At 44.9% G+C, this 17186-nt stretch overlaps 1 protein-coding gene across 4 annotated transcripts in view; it reads left to right on the top strand.

The window, feature by feature from the left end:
• Nucleotides 1-17186, top strand: part of CCPG1 (cell cycle progression 1) — a 61708-nt gene that overhangs the window by 33685 nt on the left and 10837 nt on the right. For 3 of the 4 annotated variants that reach the window (XM_019504249.1, XM_019504250.1, XM_019504248.1), the window contains 5 exons: nt 2194-2311; nt 6708-6787; nt 6962-7169; nt 9557-9652; nt 12642-12896. In XM_019504249.1, the coding sequence (XP_019359794.1) occupies nt 2194-2311; nt 6708-6787; nt 6962-7169; nt 9557-9652; nt 12642-12896 (757 nt within the window). The remainder of the gene's footprint in view (nt 1-2193; nt 2312-6707; nt 6788-6961; nt 7170-9556; nt 9653-12641; nt 12897-17186) is intronic. The other variant, XM_019504251.1, reaches the window with a different exon arrangement.

Below are 17186 nucleotides of genomic sequence, written 5' to 3'. Positions count from 1 at the left end.
GAGCCATATCATCTGGCTCATGGGTTGTTGGACTGACCCCATGTGCTGGCAGGCAGCGTGTGGGCTAGACCAGTGCTTCTCAAACTGTTCGATGTGGCGGACCGGCAATTTTTTTTCCAGTGGGCCAGGGACTGGTGCCCAGTTCAGCCGATGGCAGCAACTGCATGTAACGGCGCTACCCAAATGCGTGACTGGCCGTTTCTTTCTCTTTCCTCACCTTGCATGACATGACGTCACCTGGAGTGTTGGAACGTACAAACTCTGGTGCTATGATGTATCAGTGTTATGCATCTGAAAATATATTTCTTTCTTTCCTTGTAACTTCCTGCGGACTGGCAAATATATTTCTTTCTTTCCTGGCAACTGGCTGCGGACCGGCGACCAGTGGCTCGCAGACCGGCACCAGTCCACGGACCGCCACTTTGAGAAGCGCTGGCTAGACCTCGTGCCACACACGCTACAGCAACACATGGGGGTTGGTTTGGGGCAGGTACTGCATGCAGTGCCCTACCGGACTGGCCCAGTGTGTTGGTTAGAGGGCCAGTCTTTACTGGGCTGTGGTGTAACCAGCATGAAAAGCCAATCTGGTGGGACACCACATGCAGTGCGCATCCTGGACTGATTTCCTGTGCTGTATATAGCACACACAGCTGGTCAGGCCCCACACGCTGCATGTAGCATGTGCCAGCCAAAGGGTATGCTGTGCACATGGTACATGGGACTTGCATGGGGTGTGCACTACCTGCAGCACATGGGCTAGATCTGGTGTTGAATGTGGCACAGGGAGACTGGGGTGTAGACTGTTTGGAGCACCGAAAACTGACCCCCTGTGCTGCCTGGGGAACACCAAATCAAATGGAAGTAATTTTACATCATGTAAGTGGCACTCTGTACATGACCTGCACTGGGCTCTTTGTGTATGTGCATGCATGAGAGAGAGAGAGAGACTGGACCACCTGCTTGTCAGTATCTGATGGACAGAATTGAAATAAGGATCTATAAATTTATATTGAGAAGGTTCTGTCTCAGATGGCATATTTCTACATAAGAAACAGACCATTCCTTAAGGGGAACATACTGTTTTACACTTTTTTATTGTGATCTAGATCCATTGTTAAGCATGGTGAGACTTTAATAGATTATGCTTTGTAAATCTGTTGAATTATTAGTGTCACCTGTTGCTTTCCATCTACAATAGTGTTGGTTTCATTATATACTTTTTCATCCTTTCCTGCTCGTGGCAGGGGGTCGGACTTGATGATCTGGGCACCGCACTTCAGGAGGGATGTGGACAACATGGAGAGGGTCCAGAGGAGGGCCACCCTCATGATCAGGGGTCAGCAGGGCAGGCCCTACGAGGAGAGGCTACGGGACCTGAACCTGTTCAGCCTCCACAAGAGAAGGCTGAGGGGGGATCCAGTGGTCTGTTACAAACTAGTCAGAGGGGACCAGCAGGCATTGGGGGAGCCCCTGTTCCCCTGAGCACTACCAGGAGTGACAAGAAATAACGGTCACAAGCTGGCAGAAGGTAGATTTAGGCTAGATATCAGGAGGCACTACTTCACGGTCAGGGCGGCTAGGATCTGGGACCAGCTTCCAAGAGAAGTGGTACTGGCTCCTACCCTGGGGGGTTTTAAAAGGAAGCTGGATGAACACCTTGCCAAGGTCGTTTGACCCCAGTACTCTTTCCTGCCATGGAAGGGGGTCGGACTTGATGACCTGCTCAGGTCCCTTCTGACCCTACCAACTATGAAACTGTGTGAAAGTATCACTTTCTATAGCTTAACCTCATATTGAGCTGATTTTAATGATGTTCACAGGTATGGAACCATATCTTTGACTGTCCAACATCATCTTTTTTAGGACAAGGGATTTTTAGATGCCTAAACTGGCAAAGGCAAGATATTTGATCTCTAAAATCTACATGTTCAGCCAAGCAAAACATCATATACTATAACTGACTCCAAACAAGTTTTGTAATTTAAGTGACAAGCCTAAGTATTAATTCAGTTATGTGTGCATCATAGTTTGCCTTTTCAATATATCCCCTAACTTCTTAGTGTAATTTTTTAATTTAGAGCTTTCCAGTTTTCAGTTTGGAGGAGTCATTTTTGTTGATTACTGTTTTTATTGCATTTTCCCTGTTATTCTTTCATAGTTCCTTTTTATATAAGCAAATCTGTTTTTCTTCAGGGTTCTGACATAGAAACAGTGGTTTCTGAAAATGGTGGAACAACTAGTAACCATGAGTTTGCTTCAGAAGAATATATTACTTTGCAAGAAGAGGAGGAGCAACCGTTAGATTCAAGCAGTAAGATATTAAAACCAGAGCCGTTTTATAAAATATGTGGATATTCTGTTATAGCAACTAAACCAATAACATTACCAATATTTGTTTCTCTGAATGATATTTTAAAGTTTGTTAAGTACTTTTCACAAATTGTTTTTGATCAAGGTGGGAATTTATATTACAATATGCTCTAGTATCAGCAAAGATTAGGGGACAGTTAAGTCCCTACCAGAGGAGCCTATATTGTAAATATATAATATATTGATAATGTAAATATATAATAAATGCATATATTGCTAAAAGCCATGCAGCAAGTTGTTGGCAGTGGGGAACAGGACCTGGACTTCTTGAATCCCAGTTTAGTGCTTTATCAGCTGAACTACACTGTCTCTTCCAGGTTATGGAACTGGTCTTCAAAAATATGAATGCTCATGTATAAATACCCAGTGTAACTCATTTCCTGAATTCATGTGTATGTCAGGATTTCTGCATGTACAGTGTTCAAACTGAACTTATATACACATACTTGTACACCTGTATTGGGTGTATGAAAATGTGCGTGCATACTGTTTCCTCATTTATAAAATTTCATGCCACTTGAGGTAAATTTTATGTAGTGATCTTAACAGTGAAATCATTGCAGAAAGATATTTCAGTGTTTTTAACAAGTGGTAAAATATATTATCAGGTATTGTATGATCATAGAATTTTTAATTTACTTTCTTGGAATTCTGATACTGTAAAAGACTTAATCTCTCTGTCTGTCCATAACGCTTTATTCATGCTCCGACTGGCAGACAAAGAGCCAATCAGAGTGTGAAGAAGTGTTTGGACAGGGGGCGGCGTGCCACCACTGTGGTGGGGACACAGGGGACGTAGTGGTGGGGGAGGGTGGCAAGGCCACTGGAGCTGGCCTCACCCTCCCCACACGCACTTTGCTCCTTGGAGGTGATGGCAGTGGTGGCACAGGGGCAGAGTGGGGTCAGGACACCGCAGGGGGGCGAGGCCTCCCCCCTTCCATTGTCACCGCCTGCAGAGCAGTGTGGGGAGGGGAGTAGTGGACCTGGGGCCCGATGCGGGGAGAGGGGGAAGCGAGCCCTAGTGGGGGGAGAAGCCGGCCCACCATGGGTGTAGGGGTGAGCAGTGGGCCTAGGCCGATGCGGCAGCAGTTGGGGGAGGGGAGGAGCAGGCCTCCTCTCCCCCTCGGGCCTGGGCCCACTCCTCCCCCACCCCCTCTCCCCTGCATCAACCCAGAGCCTGCTCCTCTTGTGCCCCCCGCCACTGCCAGGTTCGCCTGGACCTGTGCGCCCCCACCCCAGGGTGGCCTGGTTTCTCCTCACCCTTGTGCCCAGTCCTCCACTGCATCAGGCCTGGGCCCGCTCATCCACTGCCCCCACTGTTGTGGCAGGGAGCGGGGGGAGTGGGCCTGGACCTCGAGCAGCAGGAGGGAAGGGGGCAGTGGGTCTGGAGGGGTGGTGGCAGCACCGGGCTCCATCCCCGCCTACTTTCCCTCCCTGTCATTCTTGAGGGGCAAGAAGCTAGTCTGATAATTTCCATTATTAAAAAAAGGGTTAAGTCCCCTATCATCTGGTAATTACTTTGAAAAGTCCTTTAATTATCCAGATTTACTAATGCCTACCATAATGTCTTGACAACCAATGCTATGTTGTTTAATTAAATCTCGCTGTATCTTTTGGATGTAGATTACAGCTAGAAGGAGTGTCTGAACAATAACTTCCTCAAACTATCTTATTATAGTGACAAAGTACTTGGTCTCTGATATGTGTTAGAACAGGGGTGGGCAAAACACAGCCCACAGGTGGCATTCGGCCTGGCAGGCACTTTCATCTGGCCTCTGGCACCCCCCCCAACGAATTGTGCCCCACTCAGCTCTTCACTGCCTCCCCCCCTGCAAGGCTGGGATTGAGGTTCCCGTGTGTACACCCCCCAACATACCCTATTGCATCTCACTCCCAGCCTCTCGGATGGAAGGGCCCTGCCCAGCCAGCAGCAGCTTCTGGGTGGAGCTCCTGCTGCAGCCACCCCATGGGAACCTGCTTGCCTTCCTCCTGGAAGTCCAGCTCTCTTGGGACAGCAAGTAGGGAAGTGACAGGGCTAGGCGTGAGGGTAAGTTGCAGCTGGGTGGAAGCGCGGAGCCTGTGCCCAGGGCAGTGGCAGAAGCATGGAGCTCAGCTTGGCTGGGTGTGGGTGGTGGGGTGTAGGGACCCCCCACACATTCCGCCCATGGTGTGCAAACCCCGCTGCCTGGCACTAGTGGGGAGATCAAGGAGCTTGTTCCTGGTGCCAGGTGCCCAGTGGGACACGGCTCTGGCCAGCACTGCATGCGGGGCGGGGAGCATAGCCTGCCTGGCTGTCTCTGTCACTGGCGTGCCTGCAGCTCCCACACTTGCAGTGAAGGAAGCTCTACGCTGGAGCCTGCTGCCTTCCCCGCCCTTTGCTGTGCATTCCTCTGGGACTGGAGGAAGCCCCACCCCCTGCTTCCCCGCAGAGTCCAGCGCAGGGCTTCCCTGCTGTGCATGTGGGAGCTGCAGGTGCAGGGCACAGAGTCCTGTGATACACATCCATACCCTGTCCCTGCAACCCCCATTGACATATATGTATGCCCCAACATATGCTATGCACTCAACCCCCCCACACACTCCCACACTCCACCATACACACAGACAGACACACCCATCCCTCCACCCCAGCCACACCCCATCATACATAAACAATATAGTTTCATAGTTTCTAGGGTCGGAAGGGACCTGAGCAGATCATCTAGTCTGACCCCCTGCCATGGCAGGAAAAGCACTGGGGTCAAATGACCCCAATAAGGTGGTCATCCAACCTCCTCTTAAAAACCCCCAGGGTGGGAGCCTGCACCACCTCACATGGAAGCTGGTTCCAGACCCTAGCCGCCCTGACCGTGAAGTAGCGCCTCCTGATGTCCAACTTAAACCTTCCCTCCGCCAGCTTGTGACCATTGTTCCTGGTCACTCCTTGCGGCGCTCGGGGGAACAGGGACTCCCCCAGCGCCTGCTGATCCCCCCTAACCAGTTTATAACAGGCCACAAGATCCCCCCTCAGCCTTCTCTTTTGAAGGCTGAACAGGTTCAGGTCCCACAACCTTTCCTCATAGGACCTACCCTGCTGTCCCTTGATCATACGAGTGGCCCTCCTCTGGACCCTCTCCATGCTGTCCACATCCCTCTTAAAGTGCGGCGCCCAGAACTGGACGCAGTACTCCAGCTGCGGCCTGACCAGTGCCGCATAGAGGGGGAGGATCACCTCCTTGGACCTGCTCGAGATGCATCTGTGGATGCACGACAAGGTGCAGTTGGCCTTCCTAGCCGCCTCCCCACATTGCCGACTCATGTTCATCTTGGAGTCAATAATGACTCCCAGATCCTTTTCCACCTCCGTGCTGACAAGAGGGGAGTTCCCCAGCCTGTATGTATGGTGCCGATTGTTCCTCCCCAGGTGCATCACCTTACACTTGTCTGTGTTAAACCCCATCCTGTTCTCCTCCGCCCATCCTTGTAACCTGTCTAGGTCCAACTGTAGCCTGTTGCTCCCCTCTAATGTGCCCACATCCCCCCACATCTTAGTGTCATCAGCAAACTTGAACAGGGTGCTTTGCACCCCCTCATCCAAATCACTGATGAAGATATTGAACAGGGCGGGCCCAAGGACCGAGCCCTGTGGGACCCCACTTCCCACGTCCTTCCAGGTCGAGAAGGACCCATCCACTACCACTCTCTGGGTGCGACTCTCTAACCAGTTGGCGACCCTTTGGACTGTATGGGTGTCTACGCCACAGTCCCCCAGCTTCCTAATGAGAATGGGGTGAGAGACAGTATCTATAAAAGACAGTATATATAAAAGTGTTACTTCATTTTTAAGTTATTATGCAATCCCTTTTATATTCAGTACACAGTCACAAGTTATGACATATTTTTTGTAATAAAATGAAGCTATATTATAGTAGGATTTTGATTTCTACTATATGATTTGCTTTTTTTGGTTCTAAGATGGCAACCCCCTCTCCCTAAAGGAGTATTGTGGGGGAAGGGAGCAGCAAGGGGAGGGACTTCCAGTGGCAAAGGTCAGGGGTTAGGGGGCAAGACTTCTGGTCCCAATGTGGCAACCAGGGGGCGGGGCAACTGTCAAGGGGCGAAACAACCTATGCGGCCCCTGACAGTTGTTAAGCAGCCCTCCACCCAAAATAATTGCCCACCCTTATGTTAGAGGAATATTAAATAATGAAGTTAAATATGCTTGCTGAAAGTGTTTTCAGATATGATTTGGCTTTAGGAATTGTTTGCGTATGTACACATTGGTATTACATTGGCACTAAATAAAAGTGGAGTCATTGTGTTTAATCCTGCCCTGATAAATTTTGTTTGTACTGTAGCAGAAGGCAGCAAAGATGGTGGGTCATCGATGGTAGAAACTCCTCTGTCTGCCTTGGAGGAAACCAAAGCAGGTCTTGAGGTAAAGTTTTTATATTGTACATTTCAGAGGCTCCTAAAAACTCAAGATGACAATAGCAAACAATATTATTAAGGCACACAACATATATTAGTTTCAGTCTTTTGCTTGCAAAGCATTAAGAATTCTTAGCATTTAAAATGCTGTCTGTTTGGTATGTCGGTTTTGATCTTTTAGGCAAAGAAAGAAAGCTTGCCTGATGATGGTTCCTGTATTGGGGCTAATAGTGATGATTCTGATATTGTTACCCTTGAAACACCTAAAGCAGAAGAAGTTCACACCCAAGAAGAAGCTGTGGTTGATGATGAGGAAGCTCAGAGTTCAGAAGATTTTAACATGGGTTCTTCCTCTAGCAGTCAGTACGCATTCTGTCAGCCAGAAACGGGTAAGAGCAGCTACACTGTAAAGAAACTATGTACCAAGAGCAATACAAAGACTATTTTGTAATATTCCATGGTAACTAGATTATATCAGCTTTGCCCGTTATAAAATAAGTACATCTCTCAAATGGCTGTAGATTTCATACTCTCATTGCCTTGGTTTTAATCTTTTTCTCCTAGCCTAAGTCTGGTAACTTTCAAAATTGCTAGATTGGAAGCATTATGTGATATGTGATTCTAAATGCAGAATATATCACTGTGTTTCAAAGGATTTATGTGGGTTTTTTTTTTCCCCCCATTTTTGTGCTATAAATTTCTTAGAGAGAAATATGTAAGAATGTTTGACATTTTACCAGAGAGCATTTTCTATATATTGCAGCTATCTCAGGAGTTGGTTACAATCCATACATTGATGTTTAGGGCATTAAAGACTACCATATTTACTTAAATCCAAGACAAGGTGTTTTTCTTCATTCAACATGGGTAAAAAAACCCTTGAGTGCAAGGCGGGGGTTGGGGACAGGTAGCTGCTGCAGCTCTGACTTTAGTCCCAACCTGGGGTCAAGATCAGAATTGGAGTCACAGCAACTGTCTGCCCCCTGGAACTTCTGTTCCCCCTCCCCTCCACTCCCCACCCTTCCAGCCACTTACTGTCTGACATGACTGGCTCTGTTCTAGCCCAGGACACAGAACAAGGGGTATCCCAGGTATCATCAGCTTGGTTGGGCCACAACCAGCTGCCTTCACTGCTGCATGGCCAGGCCAGAATGGGTTTGGAGTCCTATTGGACAGTAAGTAGACTGGGGTAGAACAGGGGTGGGCAATTATTTTGGGTGGAGGGCCGCTTACTGAGTTTTGGCAGGCCATCAAGGGCCACATGACAGGCAGCCCAGGGCAGATGAATATTAATTTTCTAAAATTTTTAGGGGCCCTGCAGGCCGGATAGAATGGCTTGGCGGGCTGCATCTGGCCTGCAGGCTGCATTTTGCCCACCCCTGGGGTAGAAACTGTAGGGGAGGGGGACAGACAGGAGGGCAGAAGCTGCAGGATAGGACAGAAGCTGCAGGGGCCACTTGTGGAGGCAGAGTCTGCAGGAGGGCAGAGATGGCAGGGGGCATGCAAAGTGAGGGCAGGCAGAAAGGTGCACAGGCACTATGACAGTGGCAGGGGGACAGTTATGGGGGCAAGGGGCAGTGAGGTGCCAGGCTGCCTACCCCCCACCCCCCTGCTACTGCTTTCCTTGCTGTAACGGTGGTGGGGAGGGAGAGAGGAATTTTAAGACAAACCCTCCAATGATTAGATTCTATACATGGAAAATTATTTAAAAAAGTATGGAGTTTCTATGTATAGAATCTAATTATTTGGGGGCGGGGGTGGAGAGGGTAAAATTCAAAGTCATTTTGGATCTTGGTAAATATGGTAATAACAGTAACATGCTTATAAATGAACTAGCCAAGTGACCGTTATGAATGACGGATTTAAAATAACGAAGGAGTGTTTACATGGCCTCCCCACCCCTGCTCACTCTTCCGGGCTGGCCATGTAAACACTCCCTGTGCTGCCGCCTCCTCCAGCCACTGGTGTGGGGTCTCCCTCCCCCTGCCTGCCTCCACCGCCTCCCTTGAGCAATGGTGCTTCACCGCACTCCCCTCCATTCTCGCTGCCTCCCTCTCCCTGCTGGCTGTTGGGTGTGTGTGCACCCACCTCCACCTCCTCCTCCTCCCCGCCTGGGCCCGTGCAGCCAATTGCTGCCTGCCCTCTCGGTGGCGCACGAGCAGTTGACCAAAAGCATTCTGGACAGGCAGACACACAGACAAACAAAGCCCTTTGTTACATTAGAATTCTGCATACACTCATTCCCACTATATATAATAATGTAATATCATGTGGAAAAGCTGAAAGTGTGCCTTGTATATAAAAATATCTTGCAATGTGATAGTGAAGAAGAATGTGAAAAATCAGGAAAGTTGTTTTTACATTAGACTTATACGTTACTGCTCTTTTCTCTAGTTTCATCTTCTTTCTACCTTCTAGCTTATCCTGCTTCATTGTGTTTTATTTTCCCTTAGTTTTCATTTCCATTCATAATAAGTTATTTTTGCCCTGCTTCCAAAATATACTGCCTGTGTATTAAAATTTAAAGAGGAAGGCTTATCAACAGCTTTATTCTAACGTGGGTGTAGAGAATATGTATCTTAGGAGGCACTGTCTTATACCTACTAATGTCCTCAGGCATTAGAAATTGTATAATACCAAATCTGACCCACCCATTGACTATTAACAAAGGTTCTGTTAATTTCTTTCTTTAAATTTTCCAAGTGATTTCAGTTTTATTTTACTTTTCCTTTATGACTGAGCTCTAAACTCTTCTTTTTGTTTTTATACACAAAAGCAAATTGGTTGGAGAAGCTGAGGAAGATTCCAGAGTGTTTAAGGGGATGGGGCGATGAACTGAAAAAACTTGTGTCTGGCAGTCTTCCTTTCCAAGGTGTTGTGACTAAATTTGATCAGCTTCTGTGTAAAGCTGACTGCTTGTGTCTAGCATGGATCAGTGTTAAAGTACTAGTTAAAGTACTAGTACTGACTTACTCTTATAGTGGTGATGCTCCAAACAAGTGTTCAGAACCACTGTTTAGTGCACATTTGACTGACTTGCTTTTCACTAATTTGGACCATGTGCCTTAAATTGGAATGCATACCAGTTAACTCTTAAAATAATGTATTACTGTTTGTGCTTGACTAGGTAATTGAATGAGTGTTGCTGAATTCCAGATGTGTGTGTATCTGGAGAAAGACTGACTTTAATGTCTTAAGCTCATTTCAGACTGGTATTAGTATAATGCACTATATTGAAGATCAGTGATGCACTGTGGAAAACGTATAGAGCAAGTTTGCATTTATTTTGAAAGCTGTTTATAATTTTATTAGTTAGCATTTTCTTTTGATCAGTGAAAACACATGGCATCCAAATGTGGATACTTATTTGCCTATCATTGGGTATCTAAATTCTCATGAGGTTTTAGACTTCCTAAATTCAGAGATAGCACAACAGGGCAAACCTTCTCAATGTAGATACCGGTTTTTCATTAGGCAAAAAAATACTTTATGCCACACTTACGCGGTGGAACTGCATCTACACTTGGTTTTCTGCCTAGGTTGAAATGTTGCAGAAAACCTTGCCCCTAACTCTGCTGTATCATCAAGTTTCTAGTTTTGATACTTTTTTGGACCATGCCTTGTCTTGAATTTCTACTGTGTTTCTCTGTGAATGCTAGTGTATAGCAACATATTTAACTCTGATAACTACTGTAAGAAGGTTTTCTGCCCTAAAAATGTAATGCTATTGAGAACTTCCCACTAAATTCTTTTGTAGAGATTATAAACGTCTGGTTGTTTGACTGTTTTTCTTTCTCTCCCATCCTCTCTTTCTAGTGTACTAGAGAACTTGCCATGCTGGTTAGGAACACTTTGTTCCCCCAACCAGTCCATATTTCACATGTGTAAGCTTACCCTGCCAACTGAATTAACCTTGAAATATTAAATGGTTAGCAAAAATAATACTATTTTGTAAAATACTCCCTGTCTTTTATAAGGGTGAGCATATAGAATGTGCATGTCCTCCACATTCAAGCTCCACTTTCTGAATTCTAGTTCAAGGACTGACTTTTCTTTTTCTTTTTTTTTACCTGACTGAGACATTTCTGACACTGGCTTTCATCTTTTTAGGTTGTAGGAGTGCATTGCTGCTTAGATGGTCAGTTTTAGAAAGCTTACCTTTAATTGCCAGATGATATTAATTGAATTCAAGGTTTACATCTGATAACCTGTTTAAACGTTTCAGTGTTATTGAAATGCCCATTTATTAAATCAACTTTTAATAAAGGGAGAATTTTCCTTCTTGATCTGATATGTTAAATTTCCATGGCAGGCCAAAAGAGTTTATGTTAATATTCTGTGTAGTACTTAGTAATCTAAAATGGGCTTAATTAGCCCCGCTGCATACTTTTGGTAAATGTGAATATTATTTTCAGTTGAGGCATTTTAAAATCTCATGCTTTGCTTTGATTATCGCTAGCATTGCTTGGCTTTCCCATTTGGTCCAGTGACATTTTGCATGGTTTGCTTAACTGAATGGTTTTATAGTTGTGAAATTACATAGTAAAGGATGATAGCTCCATTGTTGGACTTGTTTAATTGAATAATTATTATCTTCTATATTTTATAGATATTGACAGGATGATTCCTGTAGTATTTAGATCATATTTAAAAAAAAAGAATAATTGGAGGAGATCTGTTATGTGCGAATTAATACATATACATCTTATAGAATTGTAGCACATTTTTGCCACGTGCATAAGCATTTATTGTCTTACTAGGAGACTGGCAGTAAAATGCAGATATCCCTGTAGTTCTTTTTCTAGTTAAATGTTGTGACTTAAATTGTGGCTGATCGTAGCTTGATTTACAGAAATTGTTTGATTCCAGAGTGCTAGGGAGGGCTAGATAGAAGGTTTTGTACAAGATACAAGTTCTGTATACCATAGATATATAATGTTCTTTCATCTGCTGTCACTACTTTATAACTACACAGACACAGTGGTAAAAACAGTCTCTTCATTTCCTATGCAGTAGTGCTGAAGTGTTCTTCAGGGAGGTGGGGAAAGATTGTAGTAGGGAGCTATGGTAGCTGTTTAAGGAAAATAAAAACATTTCTTCTAAAAATTAATGTAATAGAAAACTATATTTTATTAATAATTACTTAGTAATCATCATTTTTATTATTGTAGACAGTGCAAACGTTATCTAGAATTGTTTCTGTAGTTCATTTGAGTATAAAGCGTTGAGTGATACTGCTTAAAAGAATACAGCAAATCATTTCTAGAATATGTTGTTTTTAGGCTTTCATTCCAGCAGCTACTGTTTCATTAAGTAGTTCATTGTCTTTTTTTATTTATAGATGGATATGGATATGTGTATATACACACACAGGCATATATATGAAACTTGACCACTCAGGGTTTTTTCATGTTTAACAGTAATCTGCAGTAAAAATGGAAGTAGTATTTCTCACTTCATAACTTTTATATCCCATTACTTTATTTTAGAAGATGGATAGAATTATCTTAAGAAAGCAAAACTTTCTCATAATCGGACTTTAACCGCTTAGGAACTATTTGACTGCAAATTGGAACAGAACTTGTTTTCATTCTTGTTTCCCGGATTTGCTTTCTGTTAATAGATTTTTAACCAGGAAGTATAGTTTTTAGACCAGGCAATATGACATTCTTAAATAAAAACATCTTTTTCTTCTACGTGACCATTTATGTAGGATATAACATACAGTGTTCTCTAAATGCAAAATGGCAAAATATACTTCATTAGCTGGGCTTTTTAATTAAATCTAGTATAGCCAGAAAACAAAATGGCAGACACACTTCATAATTGATTTGTTTAAAAGTGTTATGTTCACTTTTCAGTCTTTCCCTCTCAGCCTGCTGATGATGAATCAAGTAGTGATGAAACTAGCAGCCAGTCTAGTCCTGCCCTGAGAAGACGACGTGCAAAGAAAAGGTTAGCCTCTAGCTCTGAATCAGAGGTGGGGCTATCTAATGAGCAGGAAAATGTACCTCCCAAAGAAGAGAGACAGAAGCGCCAGTTCAGTAGCGGCCTTAATCGGTGCATTATACTAGCTTTGGTGATAGCAGTCAGCATGGGATTTGGACACTTTTATGGTAAGTATGTAGCAAATAGATTAATTCACATAATTTTCAGGGATGGTCAGTAAAATGCATATTTGAAATACTAGTGTATTGAGATTTTTCTTTTAATTCAAATTAATTCAACCTGACATGTCAGTAGCTTCATTTTCTAGTATTCTTTTTGGTTTAATCAGAAGTACAGGTTGTAATAACAAGTAACTTTTATTCCTTAATGTTTTGTCTAGGGCTTCCTTAACTCATATAATAAAAAGCTCATAGGAATGCATCCCATTAATACAATCTTGTATATATCTATTTTACCCTTAGATATGTTTTATTTCTTGTCTTTTAGCTTGTTAACCCTCATAGACTGAAAATATATTGCTCTCTTCATAAATAATAATGTGCAATTACTTCATTCAGTAAATACCTATTACTAATAATAATTTTTTTCAGTTTGTTCACCTTTAAATATATATATATTTTTTGTTCTTGGGCTGTTCTTTCAGTTATACTTATTGTTGCTGATAAGATAAAGGAAGACAATTCTGGCTTTAATATTTGTCTTCTGTTTAAAAGGCATTATGTGAAATATCTCTTGAAAGTGTACCATAATTCTCCATGCACTTTGTGGGCATGCTGATAAAATTCAGCATAGCAGCACCTTCTCTTTAGTCTTTTGTAGCACTGTCTGAAGAGTCCACTACTATCGGAACAACTTAGTATATCATAACTGAATGATTGTCTCTTGAGAACTGTTCACTTAAAGATACTTGACTGGTGGGCGTATATCACACCCCAAAGCATTTATCAGAGACTTTTTTTGTCATAGGAATACCTGTAGAGCAGGGGTGGGAAAAATCCTAGGGCTGTGCGCAGTTTTGACAGCCATTTCGTTTCGGAGGTGTTTTGGTCTATTTTGGCACCCAAAACACCGAATCCGAATAGAAACGGAAGGCTCCAAAACAAAACTGAAAGCTCCGAAACGTTTCGGAAATGTTTCTGAGAATTTCAGAGCCGGGCTTGCAGGGAAACAAAAACTAAGAGGAAGGAGGAAGAGGGAGGGAAGGACTGCTCTGATATTGATATCTAGCTCCTGATTTGATTCCCCAGCTCTCTAATTGCTTCCCCGAGCTCTCTGATCATTTCCTCAGCTCTTCCTGGGAGGTGCAGCCCCCCCCCCCCGGATTTGTACACAGGGTTTGAGCAGGCTACCACTGCAGGCTAGGGCCAGTGGCAGCCACTCAGTGCAGCCTGAGCCGAGTGCTGGGAAGATTGCGGTGCTGCCACTGGCTCCAGCCTGCCTGGAAGAACTCAGTGCTGGTGCTGGCCCCAGTCTTCAGCGGCAGCATGCTGTCATCTTGCATGCACATTTGGCAGCCTGCGGCCCCCGGAAGGGCTGTGGGTCTGTGCTGGACTCTTTCCGGGGGGCGCTGTCCCGCTGTGTGCAGGATGACAGCCTGCTGCCACTGCTGCAAAATGATACTTTTTTTGCTTTGAACAGTTTGAGTTGCAGTGTCACAAAAAACCTGCACCTGTCTTCTTGAAACTTGGCAGGCTTCGTGCCCACAGACGGGGCTACCATCCCTGCAATTTTCATCTGAATCAGGCAAGAAATGACAAAGTTAAAGATATTTTAGTGATTCCCCATTATAACCTATGGCGGAAACACCAGAACAGCTTCGAAACTCCGAAAGAGATTTGGCCAAATTGAAACAGGATAGTGATTCAAAACATCAAAATGAAGCACTGTCCCTCTGAAACGCTGAATCCGAAACCGACACGAAACATAGTTCTACAAAATACGGCCTGCAGGCCAGATCTGGCCCACCAAACGATTTTACATGGCCTGTGCTTGCTGCTCTGAAGGAAAACTGTATCCAGTCCATGGCTTCCCTAGCTTTCTTTGGCCCTTTCCCTTCTCCATGACAGTCAGCTGCAACAGCAGTAGCCCCTCCCCTCCCCTCCCCAGCTAATTCACACTGTCCTGTCCCCCAACCCCCAGTGTAAGCTCCAAGGCAGGGGATGCTGAGCTCCTAGCCAGGCTTCTGCTCAGAGAGTCTGTCTGCATGGTGCTCCAACCCTGTGCCCGGCAAGTCAAAGCTCAGGCAAGGTTCTCCCTCTGGACGGGTGAGGCGGGGGGCAGGGAAGAGAGCCAGAACCTGTGGGTTATCCGGGCTCTGCTGGGCTGGGGCATAGTAGGGGTGCAGGCACTTTGAGCCATGTGGGTGCAGGCACTGGTGCCACACTGTATTCCCACACGGCTTCAGGCGACAGCAGGTGCACCCGCATGGCTCCAAGTGGTGCGCAGGAACACAGCGTGGCACCGGCTTGACCAGGTCCAGATAACTCTAAGCTCCCTTCTCCCTGCACTCCTTTCCCTGCCCCAAGTTCTTGGCATGCAGCTGGGCCAGTCCTACACTGTATTCCCACATGCCACCTTGGGCCACGTGGATATAGCTGGTACAGCTCCTGCCCAACCTGGCTGCATGCCAGGTACTTGGGACAGGGGGTGCAGGTACAGGGGGGCTGGGAGCAGCAGGTTATCCGGGCCCAGTGAGGCCAGTGCTGTGCTCTGTTTCCCACCTTCCCTGGTACATGACCAGGTTGGGTAGGAGCTACACCAGCTGGACCCACGTGGTCTGAGCCAGCACATGGGAATATAGCATGGTGCCGGCTTAGGGCTAGGGAGAGAGTGCAGGGAGAAGTGGGGGGACAAAGTTTAGGGTCCCCTAACCTTTGTTATTTTTGTCCAGGGGTGGGGAATTTTGGGGGCTGCAGGGCCCCCTAGGCCTAGGGATTTTTGGTGAACTGTTGCAGGGGGGAGTGGGGCATTGCTATCCCAGCACACAACAGCTCACCCAAACTCCATAAGTGGCCCTCTGGCCCAAATAATTGACCACCCCTGCTATGGAGTATTCCCTTGGCCCTGCCACCATTCCTGGCTAAGGGGATAATGGGGAGTGAGCACTTCCTGCTCCTTAGTTCCACTCAGCTGCCTGGATGAAACTGTTCAGGCCACGATTTCTCTTGGGCGTCTGTTATATCCACTTTTCTTCAATAACTTGCTTTTATTTAATTTATATTTCCTTACCTTTTTGTTCACCTGGGTTTTGTTTTTGTTGCTCTCTTTTCTATTTCTGTGGGGATGTTAGTTATGCTCCTTACTACTTTCCCCCACCTTCATTTTTCTTCAGTGTCATAAGGCAGCTTCCAAATCTTATCTCATTCATGTTTTCTTTAGGTCCTGGATGCTTTTCTCTTTTCTTATTTAGGACTGTATGTGGATTTACCGTGTCAGTTTCTTGATCACTAAGGTTCAAAAATTGACCCTCTTGCAGTGGATTGATGCAGGTATCAGATGGCCATATGGCATGGGTTAAATGCACCACCAGCTGCTCCTTCCAAGGCCAGATCCAGAAATAGAGGAAAGCCAAACTACATGTTCTCCTCCTTGAACAATTGATGATTTCTTTATCAAATCCTGGTCGTTCAGGCTCCAACATTGAATTTCCCCAGGACCATCTGCCAAAAAGCCTGGCACTGCTTTTGGCAGAATCCTTACTCTAGCGGCTGTTCTCTGGTGCTGGGCTCTGGTGGGTGGTTCCAGCTTTCACCTTACTAGCCAAAGTATGAGACTTCACAACCAAGTGAAGAAAGGGAATATATAAGTAATTAGAGATCTTCAAGATGTACTTACCCATTTATATCCCAACCTCTTCTCCTCATTCTTGGAGCTGGATGCAGTTAGGCCTCTGCAGCTGAGAGGAAACTGAGGAGCCTGAAGTGTGCACGGCCATTTGGCCTCTTGGTGGATTGTGGGGCTGGGGCACGTTCTGTGCGTAAAGCTATGGCAAGAAAAGTTCCTGGTCAGCTCGTGGCGAGATGCATTTACTAGTCGAGAATGTATATGTGGACACTGTGTCTTGAGAAACTCCAGTTACTGGAACTAACTTTTCTCAAAATCGCTAAGTCAAGGGCCCAGCAGTCTTCCTCCATATCTATTTGCCACAATGGGCATTGTAATGTTTTATTAGTTAATATTTATAATACAAAGAGCAATGCAGACCGTATTATAATTATGCCTGGATTAAAATAACAGTTCTAAAATGGGACTATAATCATTTTTAAATTGAGTTTTATTAGATTAGTGCAAGTTTAAATATGTATAGTATATACCTTTTAAATTGAATTTACCCTTGAATGTAATTTGTTGTTCTCAGGTAAACCTGAAGGTAAGAATTGCTGAATGTCATGTGTAAAATGTTGTGCTTGCAATCAGATTGACTTTTAACATTTTATATATATATATATATATATATA

The sequence above is a fragment of the Gavialis gangeticus genome, unplaced genomic scaffold (genome assembly GCF_001723915.1).
Source record: "Gavialis gangeticus isolate Ggan-Ray unplaced genomic scaffold, GavGan_comp1, whole genome shotgun sequence".
Lineage (NCBI taxonomy): Eukaryota > Metazoa > Chordata > Crocodylia > Gavialidae > Gavialis > Gavialis gangeticus.
This window is presented reverse-complemented; position numbering and strand designations above follow the sequence as displayed.